Source organism: Stegastes partitus, unplaced genomic scaffold (assembly GCF_000690725.1).
Source record: "Stegastes partitus isolate 25-593 unplaced genomic scaffold, Stegastes_partitus-1.0.2 Scaffold815, whole genome shotgun sequence".
Classification (NCBI taxonomy): Eukaryota; Metazoa; Chordata; class Actinopteri; family Pomacentridae; genus Stegastes; species Stegastes partitus.
The window spans coordinates 253,794-274,531 of record NW_007578546.1 but is presented as its reverse complement, the minus strand read 5'-3'; the positions used below and the strand labels follow the sequence as shown (position 1 = coordinate 274,531).

At 42.4% G+C, this 20,738-nt stretch overlaps 1 protein-coding gene across 1 annotated transcript in view; it reads left to right on the top strand.

Annotated features, from left to right (window-relative positions):
* The window catches only part of eif2b3 (eukaryotic translation initiation factor 2B, subunit 3 gamma), a 32,460-nt gene extending 11,959 nt beyond the window's left edge, over positions 1-20,501 (top strand). The window contains exons 4-12 of the mRNA XM_008292531.1: positions 2,486-2,645; positions 2,841-2,952; positions 8,024-8,113; positions 12,240-12,376; positions 12,595-12,785; positions 12,993-13,055; positions 13,250-13,398; positions 16,802-16,905; positions 20,270-20,501. Of these exons, the coding sequence (XP_008290753.1) occupies positions 2,486-2,645; positions 2,841-2,952; positions 8,024-8,113; positions 12,240-12,376; positions 12,595-12,785; positions 12,993-13,055; positions 13,250-13,398; positions 16,802-16,905; positions 20,270-20,322 (1,059 nt within the window). The 3' untranslated portion in view covers positions 20,323-20,501. The remainder of the gene's footprint in view (positions 1-2,485; positions 2,646-2,840; positions 2,953-8,023; positions 8,114-12,239; positions 12,377-12,594; positions 12,786-12,992; positions 13,056-13,249; positions 13,399-16,801; positions 16,906-20,269) is intronic.
* Positions 20,502-20,738: the final 237 nt, after the last annotated feature.

The window sequence follows — 20,738 nt, the reverse complement described above, 5'->3', positions numbered from 1 at the left end:
ATTACAAGATGCAACCCGGCTTACGAGCCATTCAAAATAGGTTCCACAAGAATAGGATTAAATTTGACGAAGAACATGCACAGAAAGGCCGCCGCGAGCTATTTTTCTACAGGACCGAATTTAAGCTGCGCGGATTCGACAGTAGAGCGTTTGTGTGGAGAAAGTCGGAGAGAGAATGTCAACCAGGCGGCCATGCTCGGGGTACAGTCAAGCATGGAGGCGGGAACATCAAAGTCAAGGCTGTTTTTCTTACAGTTGTAAAGTAGAGGAACTTGGCTTGCAAATCAGCCCAAATACTTTTATCTTTTTTCACTCTTTTCTTTCAATTACAGTTGCAGCTTCTTCGCTTTTGTTCTTTTAGACTTATTTAGTCCCGCTTCTCTCAGCCTTTCCTTTCCGTCACAAACATAGTGAAGATGTCTCTGTCACTGAGGCTGCTGGTGCTAATGGTGGGATTAGTTCCTACGCTGACAGCCTTCAACGCTGGACAGACAGATGGATACTGCACACAGACTCGCAAATGTGGGCGCACCCACATGTAAACACACACGCAGACACGTAACGTCGGCGGAGGCCAGTTAAAAAAGACTGATGTAGGATTTGCTCTTCGTACTGTTGGTGGAAGAGCAAGCGATATGTCAACCGGAATGCTAAAGCTGTGCATTTATGCGCCGTTTAAAACCCATATTTCCTTTACACGTTGTTAAATAGCTGAAATACTAACAGTACTTAAAGATGATATATGTAGAAAATAATCTGTGGGAAACTCCAAACGAATATTCTCTCTCTTTTTTTAACAAATGATGTATTCTTTCAAGCAACCAAAGAGTCTTGTTTTCTTTGGGTCCATGTGATGTTTGAGCTGTGCTGTTTTTGGATGAGTTCGCAGGAAGGTTCTCGAGTCCAGCCAGCCTCGCTCATTGTTCTGGGTAAAAGTTTAAAAAAAAGTTACGTGATATTGTGTCAGGAGCATGGTACCGTGAAAATATAATGGAAACACGAGCCCGGCTTGGAAATAAACACATTTGGATGTAAACACAGGATAGAGGTTATCTTCATTTATTTTAGCCACTTATTTTGTCAGAGATATGATCGCTCACAGAAGCTGAAAAGTAAACACGATGGATGTGCCATTTGGCAAGCTCTTAAATGGTGCTTAAAACAATAAATGGAAAATTACGATAGTGCAAAAGAGCTCAGCGGAATATGAAGTACATTTTGTAAACGGGCTGCTGTTTCCTCCCACAGGTTCCTCGAACATTTACAGACCCTGGTAACTTTTGTTGAAACTTTCTAGGAAAAATATATATTATCCATCCATCCATTATCTATACACCGCTTCATCCTCACTAGGGGGGCTGGAGTCTATCCCAGCTGACTCAGGGTGAAGGCAGGGGACACCCTGGACAGGTCACCAGCCTATCACAGGGCTACACTTAGAGACAGACAACCAAGCACACTCACATTCACACCTACGGACAATTTAGAATCACCAATTAACCTCAACATGTTTTTGGACTGTGTGGGAGGAAGACGGAGAACCCGGAGAGAACCCACGCTGCACGAGGAGAACATGCAAACTCCACGCAGAGAGATCCAGGGTGTCCTCACCGGGACACGAACCGGCGACCTTCTTGCTGCAACGGTGCTAGCCACTGCCCCACCTTATTATGACATACTATATATCATTGTACACAATATTAGGAACATACAGGTGCAGGGAATTAATTAGAGGTTCCACCATTTAATTCTACCTGTGTGTGTACTTGCAGTGAGCTTTCTGATTAGTGCAGCTAGTTTTCACACCCATCAGCTGTTCATGCGTTGTGATAATGTTATAACAGTGGCCTGCAGCAGAAAAGACAGTTCAGCACGGAGTCTTATATAAGCCAGCTTTCCAGGGAGTTCACTCAGTAATGAATGTGTTGCCACTTTGTAATGTAATATATGTTGACTGTGTCTCAGTAATGTCGCAACTTGTAGTTTTCCGCTCTTCCATTGTATAGAGTGTTCTAATGTTACTGAACATACATATAGAAATTGTTATGCAGCTAAAGGATGTAAGGGGTGCTGATATTTGAATAAATTTTAATAAAGCATGCTCCAACAACAGAATTGCAGGATTTAGTACAGAAGGTCATCTGAGTTTAAATCACTTTACCACTGAAACAGTGTCATCACATGTATATTCTACATGCATGTTGAGATGATTCTTTTTCTGAACTTCACTTGCACTGCGGACTATTTTTGCGTCTTTGTGGCCTTTTATGTAGATGTACAGGTGACATTAGGAATATCTTTGCATCTACAGAAGGTGGACATTGTGAGTTCAAGTGTGAAAGCTTTCTTTTAAAGCCTGAAATCTCTATACCCGGTGAATCACATCTTATCCACTGGGTTGCAGAAATTCTGTCACATCTTACTAGCAGCAGCAAAATACATAAACTGGCTTCACAGTCTTTTTCCTTCTGACTTCTCTCCTCAGACGGACATCCTGGTGGTGAGCTGTGACCTGATCACAGACGTGGCGCTTCACGAGGTGGTTGATTTGTTCAGGGCCCACAATGCAACGCTGGCCATGCTAATGAGCAAGACCCATGAATTCACAGAGACAGTCCCAGGCCAGAAGGGCAAGAAGAAGACAGGTAACTGGAAGATAAATCAATATCTGGGAGGAGATTACCATGAATCTCTCATGCATTTTTAATACATTTCTATGCGACTGTTAATCTGTACAAACATTAATAACGGAAGCTCTTTTTTATAAATGACATCTGCAGTGAAGAAAATGGCCGAAATTGGTACATACTATTCTGTTAACGATGTGTTTTTTTTCCCAGCTGAGCAGAGGGACTTTGTTGGAGTGGATCAGTCAGGGAAGAGGCTGCTCTTCATGGCCAATGAGGCAGATCTGGAGGACGGCCTGTCAGTTAGGAAGTCCATCATGCGGAAGTAAGTCTAAGAAAAGCTTATGCTAAATGTTGCTGCACCTTCAATCATTTATTCCTAAAAAAAAATGGAAGAGAGCATGAAAATAAAACATAATACTGTTTGTTGTTCAAATGCTCAATGATGGAGTCGTTTCTGTGTTCATTCCAAACTTGGGTTCTTTTTTCCCTTGTTTTTTTAGCTCCTGTTAGCAATTCCACCAGTTAAAATGAGTGCATTTTGCTATCCAAAGCTAATTACTGTTAATTCTTTAAGTCGCTCGACCCACACAGAATGTTGTTTATGATAAATAGATTCTGTACATCTGTAGTTAGCCTCGGTAGAGCAAATGTTTAGGTTTCTAACGTGTTTTAGAGTGAAAGGCTCTGTGGTGGGCGTGTGAGATTTTTGTTGCAGGAAGAGTACTCTAGGTCTTTTCGTTTCTGGGTCCTAAAATGCATGTATGTGTGAGAGCGGGTGTTTTGGGAGCTCGTAAATACTTCATGGAGCCAAAGCCACTGTAAATTCTGGCCAATAAGAGGGGGGCCAGAGCAGCTGCTCGCATGCTTCCCTGCACAGGGAACTCTTGAGCCACACACACACACACACATTTATACATATATGTGCACACATTTTGTCTTTTTTTTTTTTTCACAAACACAGAAACTCTTATACGAGCACACACAGGAACACGTAACAAAACCTCGAGGCTGACATTGATGGAGAGAAAACAGTCACACATTGTCACAGTGTTATGGAAACACATTGAGGCCATAGCTAAACATTTATGGCTTACAGTGAAAGACTTACAGCTTTCGAATCACCTCTGATCATTTATACGCTCTCATGTCACACAAGCACACGAAACAGATATAAAAATAAAAAAAAAAACCTCTCTACGTGCGGTATTTATTGCCAAAGGTTGCAACAGAAGAAATCTGGGTTTCTGTAGGTCTCCTTAGGTAGTTTTACAAGGATCGGATTGTTTTGAGCATCAGTAGCATCCAGTCAGAAGGCACAGCTTACACATACACTCCTTACTTTGTGATGCATTTTAAATGTGCACATTAAGCCTCATTTGTTAAACATTTAGACACAGAAATATTTACAACCACAACTTGAGTATTTTTGTGTGCACGCTCTGATTATGTGGCACCTCTTTAGTTTCTTGCATGCATCCTTTGTTTTGTTTTTTTTCATAAATGTGTCTGTTTAAATTGGCATTTCCTCTTCATTCATTATTTCAACCATCTCTCCCGAGCAGCCCTCCGCACAGCCGTCCATCTGTTCTTTCATCCCTCCATCCTCGTTCAACCTCAACCCCATGTGTAATTTTTTCCCCCCTCTATATGGTTTCCACATGGCTGAGGTGTGTTAGCTCAAAACACTCTGCACATGTGAGATTGTTTGACCTGGAAATCGCTTAAATGGTGTGAAAGGACTCCAGCAGAGATTCCCCTCGTACATTTGCAGCTCCACCTGTCAGAATCTCGCAGACACGGGCTCGAAGAAATGGTCGATTGTGATGATTTTAAAATCGGAATTTTTTGAGATCATAAGAAAGATTCGAGCAAACCAGTTTACTAACTTGGCGTTTGTATGTTTTGAAGTTGAAACCATCGTAAAGGCAGCAATAATGTGCAGCTGAGGAAGCCTAGATGAGATTTTTTTTGGGGGGGACATGCAGTGACCTTTGAGATATCGAACCAGGAGTTTGTTGCATCTGTTTGCAATGATGGCACATGACGGTGTGGCTAAAACCCAAGCAACACAAACACAACAGGATATACATTCCAAAGATTAAATTGCTTCAAGAGCATTGGTGCAATAACACATTTCAAACCATTTTGCTGCAGAAATAGTTCTTATTCATCACTCTATATGTAAGAAACACCATCAATATGAGCTACTCATGTCTACATAGATTGCAAACATAAAGGAAAAAGTTAGTAATCGGTGTCTTTTGTGTATTGGCTCATTCACAAGTCCTTTTATGTATTTGGTTTATTTGACTTATGGACTTTTGTTCGCTTACTGGCTCTTATGTGAGTGCTTCTCAATGATTTGGCAGACTTGGAAGCTAAAATCGCTGGCATATGTGGCAGCCTGATTTTCATTTCTCTTCAGTTTGGGATTGTTTGTCGAAAATGCAGTGGAAATGCCCTGGGCTCAGGGAAACTGTGATGGGATATTTTTATTTTCTGACATTTTTTTACAAACAATAAACATACGCTTGTGTCCAGGATAACTCTATGATCTCACGTACCGAGTGTGAGCGCGCGTGACGATCAGCAGTAGCCGGATTTCACCGACAGGGCCGCGAGCACCTCCGGCTCCAAACGCAGGTTCGCAGATGTGAGTCAGCTCAATTAAGAAAGCACTATTCGATTAGCGTGGCATTAAGGGAATCACACGAATTTTGTTTTGGAGGCAGTAGTTTGAATGCCCTAAAAGAGTCGTAAGCCCTTCAGCCCCGTTGGCTCTGAAGTGAAAACCTGACTAATGAGGGTATTAACAGTCATTCTGCTGCCTCTGACTCATCGTCCGCTGTGGGGTTTTAGTTGTAACTAAATAAGACATTATGCAGTGTGTGTGTTTGAGAGCGAGAGAGATGTGACTCCTCTCTCTCCCACCGAGGACTTTAGTGGTACTTTAGTAGTCAGCCATTAATCCAAGGGTTGAGTCATCCTTGCCTGCAGAGGCACTAAATTCCTGCTCCCCTCGACACCGAACTATACAGCACTCGCAGCAACCAGAAATCACATGGCGCTGCCGTGAGGAAAGGCAAGATGTTTACCTTTGTTTGGGAAATACGAGTTGTTTGTTGTAGGTGGATTCTCCAAAAAGTACAAGGAGGGAAAAGAATCGAATATTTGAAATATAGTAGATATGTTTTGGCTTTAGACCCTGATTTGTTCAGCCGTTATGATTGAAGGTAGCACTGGGTTGAGAGTGCTCACTGATACTGTACCTACCATACTGTACAAATCCTCTATTCCTTTACTTTTTTGGGGGCACCTGTTCCTGCTCTATGCACACACACACACACACACACACACACACACTCTCTTCTTGCCATAAGCCAGTTATCCAAGGCTCTGCCTCCTGCCCGCCTGCAGGTGCCAAACGGTGATGTCACATGCTGGGTGTTCCCATAAATTTCACTTTATGCCCATGATACACACACAGAGGCATACACCTGGGATATGTTGTGTGAATAAATACATTTGACAAACACCCACAGAGCATGTCTGTGTGTGTGCGCGCGAACATGTGTTTTTATGCTTTTGAATAAAATACCTTAACACAGACGAACACACACTCAGTTTGATTTATGGCTTTCAGCATCTGGTTGTAAAATATGTGTGACCAAGCAATCCTCCTGAGTCGCTTCTACGTATGCGGCGAGCCCGGAGAGGAGAGAGTTAAAGGAGGGGAAGCGAGAAAGCTGGAAAAATTGAAGGGAAGGATTTTTGATGACAGCGAGGAGGAGGAAGACAGGTAAAGGAAGGGATTCATTAAATTCCCATTCAGTTCCCATGCCATTTCTAATATCCTGTCCTCGGTCACTGCAGTTATTTTCCTTGCCATTGTGTTATTAATGATTTCTAAATGCCAGTCTTGTATGTCAGTTGCATGCATAAAGGCAAAAAAATGAAACAACTCCACCCAGTTTTATCTGAGAAAAAAAGCATTTTGCATTTACAAAAAAATGTCACCAACTTTCACAAATGCTCCTGAAAGCTACATAGTCCAGGTTAACCAGAGCTGCAGATCAAAACCATCAACAGGAGGAATAATATCGGGAAGAGTTGATTTTTATAAAACATCAGATAGGGAAATATATTTTGGGATACCAGTGTTTATCTTTCCAGTGGAGTTTCAGAGACTTGTGGCCCTACTCCTCACTAAGAGACTTTTTCCTCTTTCAATTTTTCTGACATTTCTCTCTCTTTTTTTTTTTGCATATTTGAACGACTAACACAGCTCTGAATGAAACTAGAGCATGCAAGAAGTAGTGTTAGTGTGACTTTCTTGTTGGCATGAATGCTTTGGTAACAACCACTTCCAGGGTGGATTTTTCTAATTACCATTAGTTTTCTATTCCTTTAGTGTGGAATAATAAATCAGATCTAAACACCACTGTGAACAGTGAACACTGTGTCTGCTTCTAATTTTGTCAAAGTTATGGTATTGTTGTGTGATAATGAGACACAGACTCCGATGTGCTTTTCCAGCTTTAAAAACCTAAATCACTGCAGCACGCTTTGCAAAAGGGGGGTTAGCAGTAATGGAAGGTATATGCGATTTGTAGTAAATGGACTAAAACATGTACGAGCTGGTGTGTGACTTTCAGGAACGATGCACCCCGCGGTTTTTATGATGTAATGATTGAAAGGATAAAGGAAGAGGAGGATAGGTAGTAGGAGAGGATGAAGGGGTGAGGATGGATTTGTTTATTGAAACCTGAAGGATGACATGGTTTTCTTTGGCTCTCGCTTCATAAATGTCACGTTCAAACCCGGGCCACTGTGTCTCCGTTATGTGAATGAGTGGGTGGGTGTCTGTGTGTGCATGTGGCCCCCCAGTCGACATAAACCTGTCTCGCTGGCAGCTGTCTGATGGCAGCAGCTCTGTGGGGCGACATCTATGGTAGCTGACAGAGGACAATAGACAGATGTCGCTATTCTCTGGCTTTTATGTACGCTTATGGCCGTTTCTGGTTTTCCATCAGATGCTCCTGTCTCATGTGAAAAGGGGGAGGGAAAATTAAACGTGGTTTCAGTAAAAGAGAAGCTTTACGTAAAGCATAAAAGCAGCAGGTGATGAGAGGAATCAAAGTGAATTGCTCCCCAGGTAGCAGCCTGGGTTAAGCTGCTGAAAGTGGTGCATGTATACGGTGTGGTGAGATTCCACAAAGGGATGTAATCTGATGTGTTCCTTGTGTGTTTATACTGTATATATATAAAATATACTGAGACAAATCCTGTGTTTTTTGTTTGTGTGTGTTTTGGTAAAGCAAGATAATGTAATCAGGCTGTACATTGACCTCTGTCTATGCATGTGACTGTCTGTTTCTGTCTTTTACCTGCAGACATCCCAGGATGCACATCAAGACAGGCCTAGTGGACGCTCATCTCTATTGTCTGAAAAAAGCAGTGGTGGACTTTCTCACAGAAAACAAGTGAGTTCTTCACTGATGTTTGACTGTAAATGCATTAACTGGTTAATAGCATTTTATTTATTACATCTAAGTTAACAGTTTGTTTGCACTTTTGCAAATTTAGGAACTAAAGGTTTGGATTTTAAAAGAACCACAGGAGTAGCTCAGTACAACAACAGGCAGTCCACCTTTCATTTGGAGAGATATTCTGAGATTCTTCAGAGACAGTTTTTCTCCATTCGCTCTTCGCTTGAGGGGTTGTGTTGTTCTACCTTTGTCTATACAGTACCTCAAAGGGGCTCTATTGGATTCAAATCAAACAACATACTTTGCCAGGTCAAGGTTTTTACTTTTTTTCCTCTTTAGAAATTCTTATGTGATGATGTGTGTTTTTTGGATTATTATCATACAGGAATATTCCTCTTCTGCCAAGCCTCTGCAGTCATCTTGTCAGCCAGTGTTTTGGTTTATCCACAGGCCTTCATATCGTCCACCACACCTATTGCACTCATGCAGCCCCAAATCTTCACACTCCAACTTCTGCTCTTCACTGTCGGTCCCATGCATTCACTGGAGTAGACATGCTGGACAAGCTGAGCACACTTTTTTTTGCAAGCAAGAGTGTTTGTATTGGATAATGTCTATAGAAGCTGATGTTGTGCAGCATCCTTCACATTGTCTCAGCTGTCACCAAGACCACTAAGACAAGTCTGAAGCACTTGCCCAGAGGTAGATTGGGAAAGTAACGCACCGCCTGTGGCGTTGTTTTAAGAGGGCATGATGCAAATTTTGCAGTTGTTTAGCACTGTTGCCTCGCAGCAAGAAGGTTGCCGATTCGCGTCCCGGTGGGGGCACCGGAGTCTTTCTGCGTGGAGTTTGCATGTTCTCCCCGTGCAGCGTGGGTTCTCTCCAGGTTCTCCGGCTTCCTCCCACAAGGTCCAAAAACATGTTGAGGTTAGCTGGTGATTCTAAATTGTCCGTAGGTGTGAATGTGAGTGTGCTTGGTTGTCTGTTTCTGAGTGTGGCCCTGTGATAGACTGGTGACCTGTCCAGGGTGTCCCCTGCCTTCACCCTAAGTCAGCTGGGATAGACTCCAGCCCCCCCGCGACCCTCGTGAGGATGAAGCGGTGTATAGATAATGGATGGATGGATGATGCAAATTTTCACACAGGTCATTTTATAAACATGATCATTCAGTTAGGCTAATCAGAAATCACAGGTGCACTCAATTTCATTTCTATGATCACAGACTTTCTAACTTGTGTGTCGGTGCTTACAGGTGTATTCACTTTTGCTGCATTGAGTTCCTACTCATGGGCTTGTATTTTTTAATTTAGTCTCTCTTAGTATCCATTTTTGATTGTTCATAAGAGGAAGTTGTTGAGGATTTAAATTAATTTCACATTTAAAGGATTTTGCACAGGGATGTACGCGCTTCTGTTGTGTCCCGGCCATTTGAATTTTAGCTCTTCATTTTTTAAAATTTTTTGAAAATGTACCTGTTTATCTCTCCTGTATAAGAGGTGTTTCCTAACAGCGTTCCAATTTGACGTAAAGTACACGCATACGCCCCATCAGTCACATCAACATGAACTCTCCTTCACTGCTTAATCTGGAGCAAGTGTTAAACATGGGTGCATGGTGAGCAAGGCTTTGAAAGGTTGCGTTAGCAGGGTATTCTAGCGAGGTGTTAATTTGTTTTACTATGTGCCACTGAGACAGGCTGTTAGGCCTTTAGCCTCTGAAGTGAAGCAGTGTGACAGGGAGCCTTCTGTGGATGCCTGGAGTCCATATTCCCGGGTCGAGACTGAAAAATGGAAAAAAAAAAGAAAAATCTCCATGGTGTCAGCATGTATTTAGTCTTTTGTAATGAGAGTTGGTGTTAATGTTATCGATGTAATGAGACACCTTGTTATTTGGTTTGAAAACACAGCGGCTCACGGTTCATTACACTTCAGACAAAGTGTGACTGAAAAATTACAACATAAGAACTTTTGTGTTATTCCTCCATAAACACAGAGAGTGTTTGTTAAAAACATGTCAGTTTCACTATTTTTAGTTTCCTAGTCGCACAGTGGAAAATGAATGTGTCCACCTTGTTTTAAAAGCAGAACTTTTCCTCCATAAAAGTAAGATGTATGGATAAAAATAAACATCCTGAACTTGGGTGTGCTCACACTGTAGCTTAGTCATTTCCAGTGGTTCCAGTGCTGCTGCTGCTGGAGTCGTTGTGTTTTTACAATTCAAATCTAATATTCAGAGGACGCGTAAGCCAGAAAATAACTCACTCTGTTTGTCCCAACAAATGTCAATTAAGGATCCCATTCATTACAAGCTTGGCGAAAGACATTTTTAAAAAAAAGTCACTCCTGGCCTTTAGTTGTTGCAATGGTTAGGTTCCAGTATGTTTATTATTCATTTTTATATTGCAAAAGTTGTGCCACAATCATATTACACAGACTGACTGTGCTCTAAACATATTTGTAGATATCGATCTAACCACGCCAGCTGCAGACGTCTCACCCCTGCGTTTCCTTTTATGTCAGCAAACTGTGCAAACTTGAAGAGGAGATCTAAGTAGCGCATTACCAAACGACTCACACAAGTATTAAGCGTGTTTGATTTCTCAGTAATCGGTCCAGTAGTTCCAGATGCTTCCCACACAAGCCGCTGTCCAACTTTTGTAAAACAAGTTGGTAATGAGCGTTCTTTCTGGCATTTGCATCAACAAGTGGTCACCAGGTTAAAAGTGAGATTGTGGAAATCTGCTATCACCCACGCTTTTAAATGTGAGCTATTTTAGATGTGGTGTGTCCTCACCAAATTAGTTATATTCCACACAATGAACCCAAGCCAACAAACACAAATCCCCATTACTCATCCTCTGAATATTTTTGGTTAAAGGACTGTTGAATATCGTAATTTGCCGTAGAGATGGAGATATAAATCTTACATCATTGCATCACTAATGCACCCTCTGCCACCACCATATATCATCTCTCTTGTTAGATGACTCATGTCTTTCTTCAGCTCTTTTCTTGGACTTTCTTTTCACGGCTCCTCTCTTCCTTTCTCCTCTATGTTCTTTCTCCGTCTCTTGCTCAAGGAGAGAAATACACAGAGTAACTGTTGTTTTTCTCCTGTCATTCAGATGGAAATTCTAATCTCCCTTTAAAAGAAAGTAAGAGAGTGCAAGTGGAGGGGTGGGTGGTGGGGAGGCGGTGTGGTGGTGGTGGTGGAGAGGATACCAGTGAGCCCAGCACAGTGCAGAAAGAGGAAAAAGAAACGGAGATCTGGATATTACCTCCTGATTTACAGGGAGAGAGACTTCAGCTTTATCTGTTTGTTTTTTCTAAGTCATCAGAAGAAGTGGAGGTGCTAATTGTCATTGCCATTTTTTTTTTTTTAATTATTATTTTTAAGATGTACCTTCAGTAACAAAAACTGCATTGTGCATCATTCGCTATTTGTTTCACTGCTAACAATCTTCTCAATTGCAGTATTGATACAGAAGCTTCATTTAACTTCCAACTCCCTGGATGAATGTTAAAAAGTTGCATTTATTTGATTATTAATTTTACAAAAATTGCAAAAACCTGAAGTCAATGCATGCATTTTTTTCCCCACAGGTGTTACCAATATTGGAAAAAGTACTACACATGACAAAAATTTCACTACTTATATATATTTTTTTGCTTCAGTGCTTGTTTTCTATAGAACAGCCTTCACTGCAGCCCAGTTCAACCAAAAATCTATATTTTTGTCACGTGGGCCTCTGAGCTGAGTCATCAAGAGCTTCCTGGCTGCACTGTGAAGTACAGAAATGTTCATTTTTTTTGTAGAATCTGGTTAAAAATTGTTTTATTTTTGGCTTTATTTTTCATGTGACGTGTTGAATAAAGTGAATCTGGTGAAATATCTTGTTTTAAAGCTGAGATTTGGTTGAGTTTTTCTTTGGGAACGTCACAGATGAGTACAATAAGGACCGTCGGAAGGTTCTTAATCTCGCAATTTCTTTCCCAGTTTCATGTTTTGATCAGTGATTTTTGTAACAACACGCCTCTCAGACCTGCCAATGAGTTTTGTGGTTGAAAGGATTAGTGAACTGACATGTTGAAAACGTATCTCTCCTCTTCTTGTGTCCTAGGTCTATCTCATCAATCCGTGGCGAGTTGGTGCCCTATTTGGTGCGTAAGCAATTTTCCAAAACAATTAACAGTCAGAAAATGAAAGACGACACAGAGGATCAGACCCAGAAAAAGAATGACGGCTCTACGAACCACGGTTAGTAGTAGCACCGAAACATCAAAATCAGAGAAAAAACCATGTTTAACAGACACAGCTTTAAAACATCTACAACACAGCAACATAGAGAACTGCTGGATTCGGTATTTGCCAAACATCAGCGCTGATTTGGAGCAAGTTGGCACAAAAAAAAAATCCACAACAGCATCATCTGTGTATCGCTTCTTCTAACTTTCTTCTCTCTTTGTACCATCCAGAGCTCCTCATCTCATCCCGGGACGAGCCTCTCCTCCAGCTGGCTCAGGAGCGCTCCTGTTGGAATGACCACCACGGTGACATGAGCGAGGCTTACCATGGAGGAAAGCTGCGCTGCTACGTCCACATCATGGACCAGGGCCTGTGCTACCGTGTTAATACTCTAGCTGCTTACATTGAGGCAAACCGAATGGTGAGTCAGACATTCTCCGTTGAGCGGCGTGAATGTTCTGTACATACGAGATGCAGGTCTAGAGGCAAGTCGTGTCTAAATTCTTATGATTTCATGCTTCTTTTTTTTTTTTTTGGAGTTTTCAGCTTTTTCACCAAGCCAAAAAACTTGTTAGCGTGAGTCCTTTTTTTATATCATGCCTCACTCTCTTCTGTTTCCTACTTCTAGGCCCCAAAGCTGTTTGAAGAGCCTGCAGTCCACCCATCTGCTGTCATTTCTGAGAGATGTCAGGTAAGAGTAACCCATAAGTCTGATCCGTATTATTTCATATTTCAGTTCGGTTGCATTTTTCTCTTAATTCGCAAAATGTCCTTCATTGTCATCCACAACCACCACCGGAGTTACACCTCACCATCTTTGTAGAAGCTCGTATATGTGTGTATCTCTGTCTGATTAATGTTTTTCCATTTGCATTCTGTCCTCAGATGGGATCAGACAGCATCATCGGAGCTCTGTGCCAGGTAGCAGATAAGACTTCCATAAAAAGGTCCACTATCGGACACTCCACCGCCGTGAAAGAGAAGGTCAGAGTCACCAACTCCATCATCATGCACGGAGTTACCGTCGAGGAGGGGTGAGAACACACACATCTGTGCACAACACAGGCACACACTTGTTGAGGATGTGGACTTTGAAGTGCTTTCATAAACTCGCTAATTTAACCTGGAAAGAAAAAAAGAAATCGCCTCGAAGGCATGTTGATGAATTAAATGTTGTAACACGCTTTTTTTTCTTTGTAAGTGTTCAGTTAGTACATGCTGGCTGTGTGTGACAAAGCAGCGGTTAGTAAGCAAACATTTCGAAATACAGTCACTCATCTTTATGTTTCCAGGAAAGCACCTTTAATCTCCGTTCAAACTTTCATATTTCTTACATGACGTGAAATTTTGCAACTACAAACGCTGCCTGCTGAGTTCTGCACTTTTTTTTCCTCATTATTGGTTGACACTGTTTTTGTTTTTTTTGTCCCATTTAAAAGCTCTGCCTTCATTCACTGCATCTTTCTATTGAATTTTTCTAGGTGCTCTCATGCAAATAGTGCGTGTGGGTCCGGCAGATGCTCGTGTGTGTGTGTGTGTGCGTCCGTTGATAGGAGGTGTAGCAGGTTTTGTTTTCTGTGCTCTGTGAGGTCAAATTGGGATCGCTGAGTTAACAATGCACCTATTGGTGTGCAACCAGCCAGAGACCAGTTCCAAACAAACACAGAGCTGCTGAAGTGAAACACACAACATCCATATATTTCATTTAGCCCCTAATTTACTCGCCCATGCCCAGTTTCCCACTGGTTGTAGAATTTATGGAATACCATGGGTAGGGGGGGTTGAATGGTGTATTCTCTAATGGCCGCTCTCAAATAGTTGAGGAGCACTGACATTATGAATTGATTGTTTCATTAGTATCAGCTAATCCAATGTCAACATTTTTATAATAATGTACATAGTTGTTTAGTAGATTTACCTGGTGTTCATAGTTATCCTCTTTCTACCATCTTTGGTTTGAAGCAAAAGGTCCCATCATGAACTAATGAACAGCGTGTTGGTGAGCTGTAACCCAAATATGGCAAACATCTGTAGTTACATCTTCACATTTCTGTTTCCGTGTACCATTGTTATAATTTAAATGTCTTGTTTTTGTTCGTTTGTAATTTTGTTTTTGCGATGAGCGCTTGACATAATTACCAACAGGAAAACAGAAACCACTAAATTACTAAAGAATGTGCTTAAAATTCTGCAGATGTTTTGCCTTTCTTTTTAGAAGGTGCCAACCAAACGGTTTTACGTCATTTCGACCCTTTTGGAGTTTGAAATATCACACGAGTGAGCCAGGAGCAGCTCTAGCTTGGTTGAGGAAAGGTGGATGCAGAACGTGGAGGACGGTGTGATTATGATTTGAACGTTATGGACAATCTGAGCAGTGATGCGCCGTCATTAGCAGCATTACTGCACTGACTGGTCTCAACCGTAGCCAGTGGTTAAAGTCAAAAGAACTGACTGCTTTGTTGCAACAAAGAGGGCTTGCACAGAGAGCAACAGTAGCTACTGTAGAATTAGCATGTAGATTGATCTGTTCAGTCTCTTAGCCAGAAATCTTGGTGGAAAGAGACTCATCTTGGCCTCAAGTCCGGATTTTAATGCACTCATTCACAGGCTCCTTTTCTTTTATCTCAATTTCTTACTCCTCCCTCTCTTTTCTTTCCGTCGAGGCCTCAACACCATCTCCCTCTCTTTCTGTCTCTTGCCATCCCTTCTTAAGCCTTTCAGGGACCCCAGCCAGCCAGCATGGGGACCCTCATCATGCCCATGTAGGTGCACGCACAAAGGCATGAAAGAATGAGAGAGACGGGAGAAGGGAAGAAAGAAGCGAAGGGGAAAGCAAGCTAGCACGCAAGAAAGAAATTGCAATTCTTTCTTTTCTCGCTTTGAGGACATAAGAAGGAAGGGAGAAAGAAGGAAAGAAAGAGCCAGTATGAGGGGATTAGCAGACCCCAGCCATGTCGCAGAAACCCCTCGCATTTCTGGTTTCTTTGTTTGGAGCTGACCAGAGCTTGTTGACAAAGCGCTGCGTGTTTGGGAAGGGGGATAGTAGGGGTCAACTTTATAGGGGATGGGGGGGGGGTTGGCACAGGAGGTGGGGGTTGACGTGTGTGTGTGTGTGTTTGTGTGTGTGTGTGTGTGTGTGTGATAGAGAGGGAGGATGGGGGGGTCATGGCAAGGAGGAGCCCTGGTGTTAGTAATTAGTGGTGTTTCAGCTCCGAAAGCTTCTTTGGTGGTCTCTCTCTCTCCCTCTCTCTCTAATGTTACAAAACTCTGAATCTTGTAATCTCCCATCACCAACTACCACCACCACCTCCTAGGTAGTCACTTAAACACACACACACACACACACACACACACACACACACTCTTTTCTCCCTCTCCCTCCAGGCCTAACCACCTGAATAGAATGGGCCAATACAAACCTGTCTGTGTGTGAGGTGCACAGGGCCAAGTGTGTGTGCGTCACTGCCTGGGCAAGACCAACATGTGTTCTCCGCTGGGCTCCCCGAGCTACTGAAACACACACATTCCCCTATCCCGCACACACACACACACACACACACACAACTCGCACACACACGCGCCCTTCACGGTCAGCCGACGCAGGACACACAAGACTGTCTGTGTCTCTCTCCAAGAATTTTATGGTGATGGTTTGGCTTAATGCGAGCATGCACGGTGGGTTGGCACTGCCAGCTCAGGTGGGACTGCAGCACAGCGCCAACAACGCCTTAACGCACACACACACACATAGACACACACACAGCGCGGCCTGCTGTTGTGACTTCATATATATGCTAATGTTGTGTCATTAAGTTCAGTTGATTGGATACTTTTTGGAGTTTTCGGAGCAGGTGTGAGGATCTTTTACGGGGAAACAGTCTGAATGTCGGCGGAACCTCCAGCGAGAGAAGAAGCTTCGCAGCCAGCTGTGGAAGTCTGCGCCTGTACTGGGCAGCTCCCAGTACCGTATGAATGTTCTCCGCTGTGTGTGCGTGCCTGCGTGTGTGTACATAAGAGCCCGAAGAGTAAACAACTGAGCTGAAAAATAATGTTTTGACACTAATGAGCCACTGATTCATCCGTTGCAGGTGCTTAGTAACCCAAGACTCGGGAATGCCTAAAAGGGATATTGTTGAGTGGCTGTAATTCATGTAACTTTTTGTGTTGCGTGGATGATGTGAAATAGAAGGAATTGTGGTTTATTGAAGCGCCTCATCCCCTCTCAGGGACAATTTATCGTACTGTATACTCGTTTAGACCGGTTGTGTGTCATGGAGAGATGAAAGTTTGATTGTTTTTCTAATCACACCCTGAAGCCTTTGGTTAGACCCGTTAGCTCTCCACGCTGCATGAATGGCCACCTCTGGAGAAATCGAGTGTCCAGTAGAAGTTCTAAATATAAAAAACATCTAATTAATTTGTGTGTGTGATTTCCAGATGTAACATCCAGGGCAGCGTGATCTGCAGTAATGCTGTTATTGGCCGAGGAGCAGACCTCAAGTACTGTCTGGTGGGGAACGGACAACGGATCGAACCAGAGGGTGAGACCCACTGACATAAACACACACACACACACACACACATAAGGAAATGGGCCACTAAGTTAGTATTTTATTCCCACGATTTCTTACCATCAGCAGGCACCACCTTGATCTTGCTGTTTGTTTACCTTGTTGTTATAGATCATGTCATATCTCATGTTTAGACTAATATCTCATGTCTTATTCCGGTAAATGTAACGTACACGAGGTAAGTTTAGTGGCTCTTCTGGTTCTTTTTCTCAAAAGAGGAAATGAATCAAGACACATCCTCGTGGTTAACTATGGTTCGTATTAACATTTCTACATTTTAAGGTTGTTTCATGGCACAAGATACTAATCTGGCAGTTTTGAATCTCAAATGTAATGAACTGGATGCTGTTCAAAGGCTATGAAATGGTTTCAATAAAGCTGTAGTGCCAAAAAAAAACAAAAAAACAGAGTGGACAAAATAATAGAAACACCCCAAAAATAGTATTGGAGCTTGTTATTTCCATTTTTTTGTGTGTGTGTGTTGCTGTTACTTTTTTCACCCCAAGCTCTTCTCTCTGGCTGACTCAGATAAGGTGTTAACGTATGTGTGTGGTATCCGTTTATAAGTGCCAAGTGTTGGAGCCAACAAGGAAAGTTTCTTCATTCTGAAGTCTGATTTGTCAGATTTATTTTTTTTTATTTCCTTAATCCTCTTGTCCCCAAAGCTAGCTGTGTGTGTGCGTGTGTGTGTTTGTGTGCATGTGTGTGCGCGCATGTGTGTGTGTGTGTGTGTCACATTGATGGAGAGGTTAGAGAGCAGGGCCAGAACAGGACCACCCGGAATTCAACAGCAGCGGCCTCCAGCCACATCCACACACACACACACACACAGACGCACACACACACTCGCACACATATAGAGAAAGAGGCAGCGAGCTCGCCTACCAGACTGAGCAGCCTAATTGAGTGAACAACAGGCTGCTCTAAGTAACAACAGTGTGAATCTGAGCTAAACTCGTCGAAAAACGGACACAGCCGAGGCCTTTCGGAGCATCCGCCAAGCCATCGCTGCAACAGTCTTTGCTCCGGCTTTTTTGGCCAGATTTCTTTTCTTATTGGGCAGTTGCTAGCTTTATGTTAATGAACGCTGGAAACTTGGAACCCTGGCTGCATAATTGTTTTGCATACACTGTATAGCCAAAGTTCAGTCACACAACAGCAACAGCCTTTTGTTTCTGTTTGTCTCTCGGTCTTATTGTTTGTCTTACGCAAACACGCACACAGATGCTTTTTCTTTTTTTATTTCATTTATTTCATCCTTAAACTGTATCTTTACTAGACGTCTTAAACACATCTGGTGTATATCGTAAACTCAGGGTCACGTGTACGTCGAATAGCCCAAAAACTACAGAAAATGTTACAGTTATAATCAGCAGAAAACACTCTGTTATTCCCAGTCTCAATTTGGAGTCAAAAAAGCTTCTATTAAACAAAATTAGAAGGATGTAAAGTAAACATCAGCCAGAGCATTAGAGGAATGACCCTTCTTTAGCGGCTAAATACGGTATACACAGTTATAGAGATCTTGGCGTCGTTTCTTATTATCATCATTTGGTGCATTAACTTTTTGGAACATTTCTAGACGTGTGTGCTGGATGTCAAAATCTATGAACGGGGTAAGAAATAAAAACCTAAACGCTGTTATTTTTTCGGATAATCTTGAGCTATGTACAAATGTGTATGTCTTGTGCGGAGAACACATTCACCTGGTAATGCCTCAGTGAGTAATCCACTGTAATCTACCTCAAAGGTTTTCCACAAACACTCAGGTACAATCACTCCCTGTAGTTTGGGTTAGATTAGATTATTCTATATGATGCTTTCCAACAAAGATAAGCGTTCTCTCTCTTCTACTTTTTATTGTATTGTAAAAAAAAACACAAGATTGCGTCTCGCCACCTATCTCGCTGGCTGACCGTAGGCTGCTAAAGACATTACACACCCACTCTGCTGCTGAAGCTGTTAGCAGCTAAGGACCACCCTGACAGTTTGCCTCACACACACACATACAGGTCCATCAGGTGTTGATATTTAGAAGATCCATCCCTCTACTCTACATGTATTCATATAGTACACTGTTTCTCTACATCTACTTGAAGATAGTGAGCATCTTGTGGGGAATTCTACCTGCACTTATCTATATTTGGTGACACAGTCCAGCGTCTTCTTTAGCATTTTTCCTTCCTCCATTGTTAAGACTTGCTCCTTGTATATTGTCGCCGCCCCAGCAGGAGGAATATGTCAATACATATGGTCCTAATACATCTACAAACTAGATTAGTTACCGACAAATCATCTGGTCCAAATTGAGTGACCTTTCCTCCCCTTCCCGCTCCCTCTCCTGCCGTCCCATGTTCCATTTGTCCTCCCCTCCACACAGCCGAGGAGAAGCTCGTTCTGAGCAACAGATTCCTTCACACTAAAACCTGTCTGTGTGGATGGAACATAACTCTCTGCCACCGTTTGCTTTGGATCGGCACCGGTGCTGGGAGATGGAGGGGATGTAAAAGGCGGAGCTGTGGCCGCTCTCCTCGATGCTAAACTAGCTTCGGGTTGAGAGCGATAGCAAAAAAAAAAAAAATGGCAGACTTAAGTTTCAAGCATCATCTATTTCTTTCAGCGAGGTTCAGAGAGCGGTCAGGGTGACCTAAATCTTACCACGCTGAAGATTCTGGGACTGATCTCAAAATAAATTGAAGGATCATACAGTGAATATGCATGTTGTAGGCCATTTACTCCACATTGCATGCATGCTGAATTTCCTAGCTGCCGGGTAGCCATTGTTTTCCATTCATTTCATTACGGTGTCATAATGAATATGAAGAAATTGCGTAATGGGTTTTCCATTACAGAAAGAATTTTGCTAACTTGAAACATTTGGCAGATGTGACGTTCGAGCATCTGCATCAGGTAATAAAGTTGAAAGACTGTTTTGAAAACTCTTGATGGTATCTTTGAGGAGCCTCTCACATCCAAGATTTGCAAAAACAGCCCTTTGTTAGAGGAAAGTACCGCATTCTGCTTCATGCTTTGTACTGTTTTCCAAAAGCATACCCTCCTCACGCCATGCCGTTTGACAACCAGGTCACATTTTGAATGCGACGTGATTTAAAAGTAAAGATCGAGACGGGATCATTTTGTATAGACTGGGGTGTAGCTTTTATTTCACATATTTTTAAAATTGTTCAAGGGGTTTTGGGAAAGTTTCATCAACCTCAAGGATCCTACGGCCTTTCTTATCAATTAGAAAAACTACTAACATGAAAACAGCTGGAAGGTAATCCTTTTTTTTTTTTTTTCTGCTTCCATTTGCAAATGTCTCCCTTTTCTTCAGCTGAGCGGACTAACGAGGTCATCGTTGGAACGGACCAGCTGATGGAGATCTAGCTTTCGCAAGGAAGGAGCGACACCACCAATTCGAGAGCAGCAAAACACAGAGAACAACGAATTCCCCAGCTGACTGACCAATCGGAAGCCTGGATGCTGCTTGACAGTTCTACACTCTGTTCTCTTGGGCGTTTTTTTGTACATTGTGTCCAAATAAACACGAGTCAGCTTAAAACTCCTGAGTTAGTCTGTTTTTATTCTTTGTTTTTTTTTCTTCTTTTGTCTTTTACAGATTTAGGAACGGAGCGATGCCCTCTGTTTGGCTGCGACCGACAGCACCAGACAGATCTTTAGCAGTCATGTCACCACACTAACTATTATCAGATCATTACTGTCTCTTAATAGCGGGACTCAATTACTCAATTTAGCCCGTACCAGAGGGAGGAGCACGGGCTCGTACACGTCTGAATGTTCAT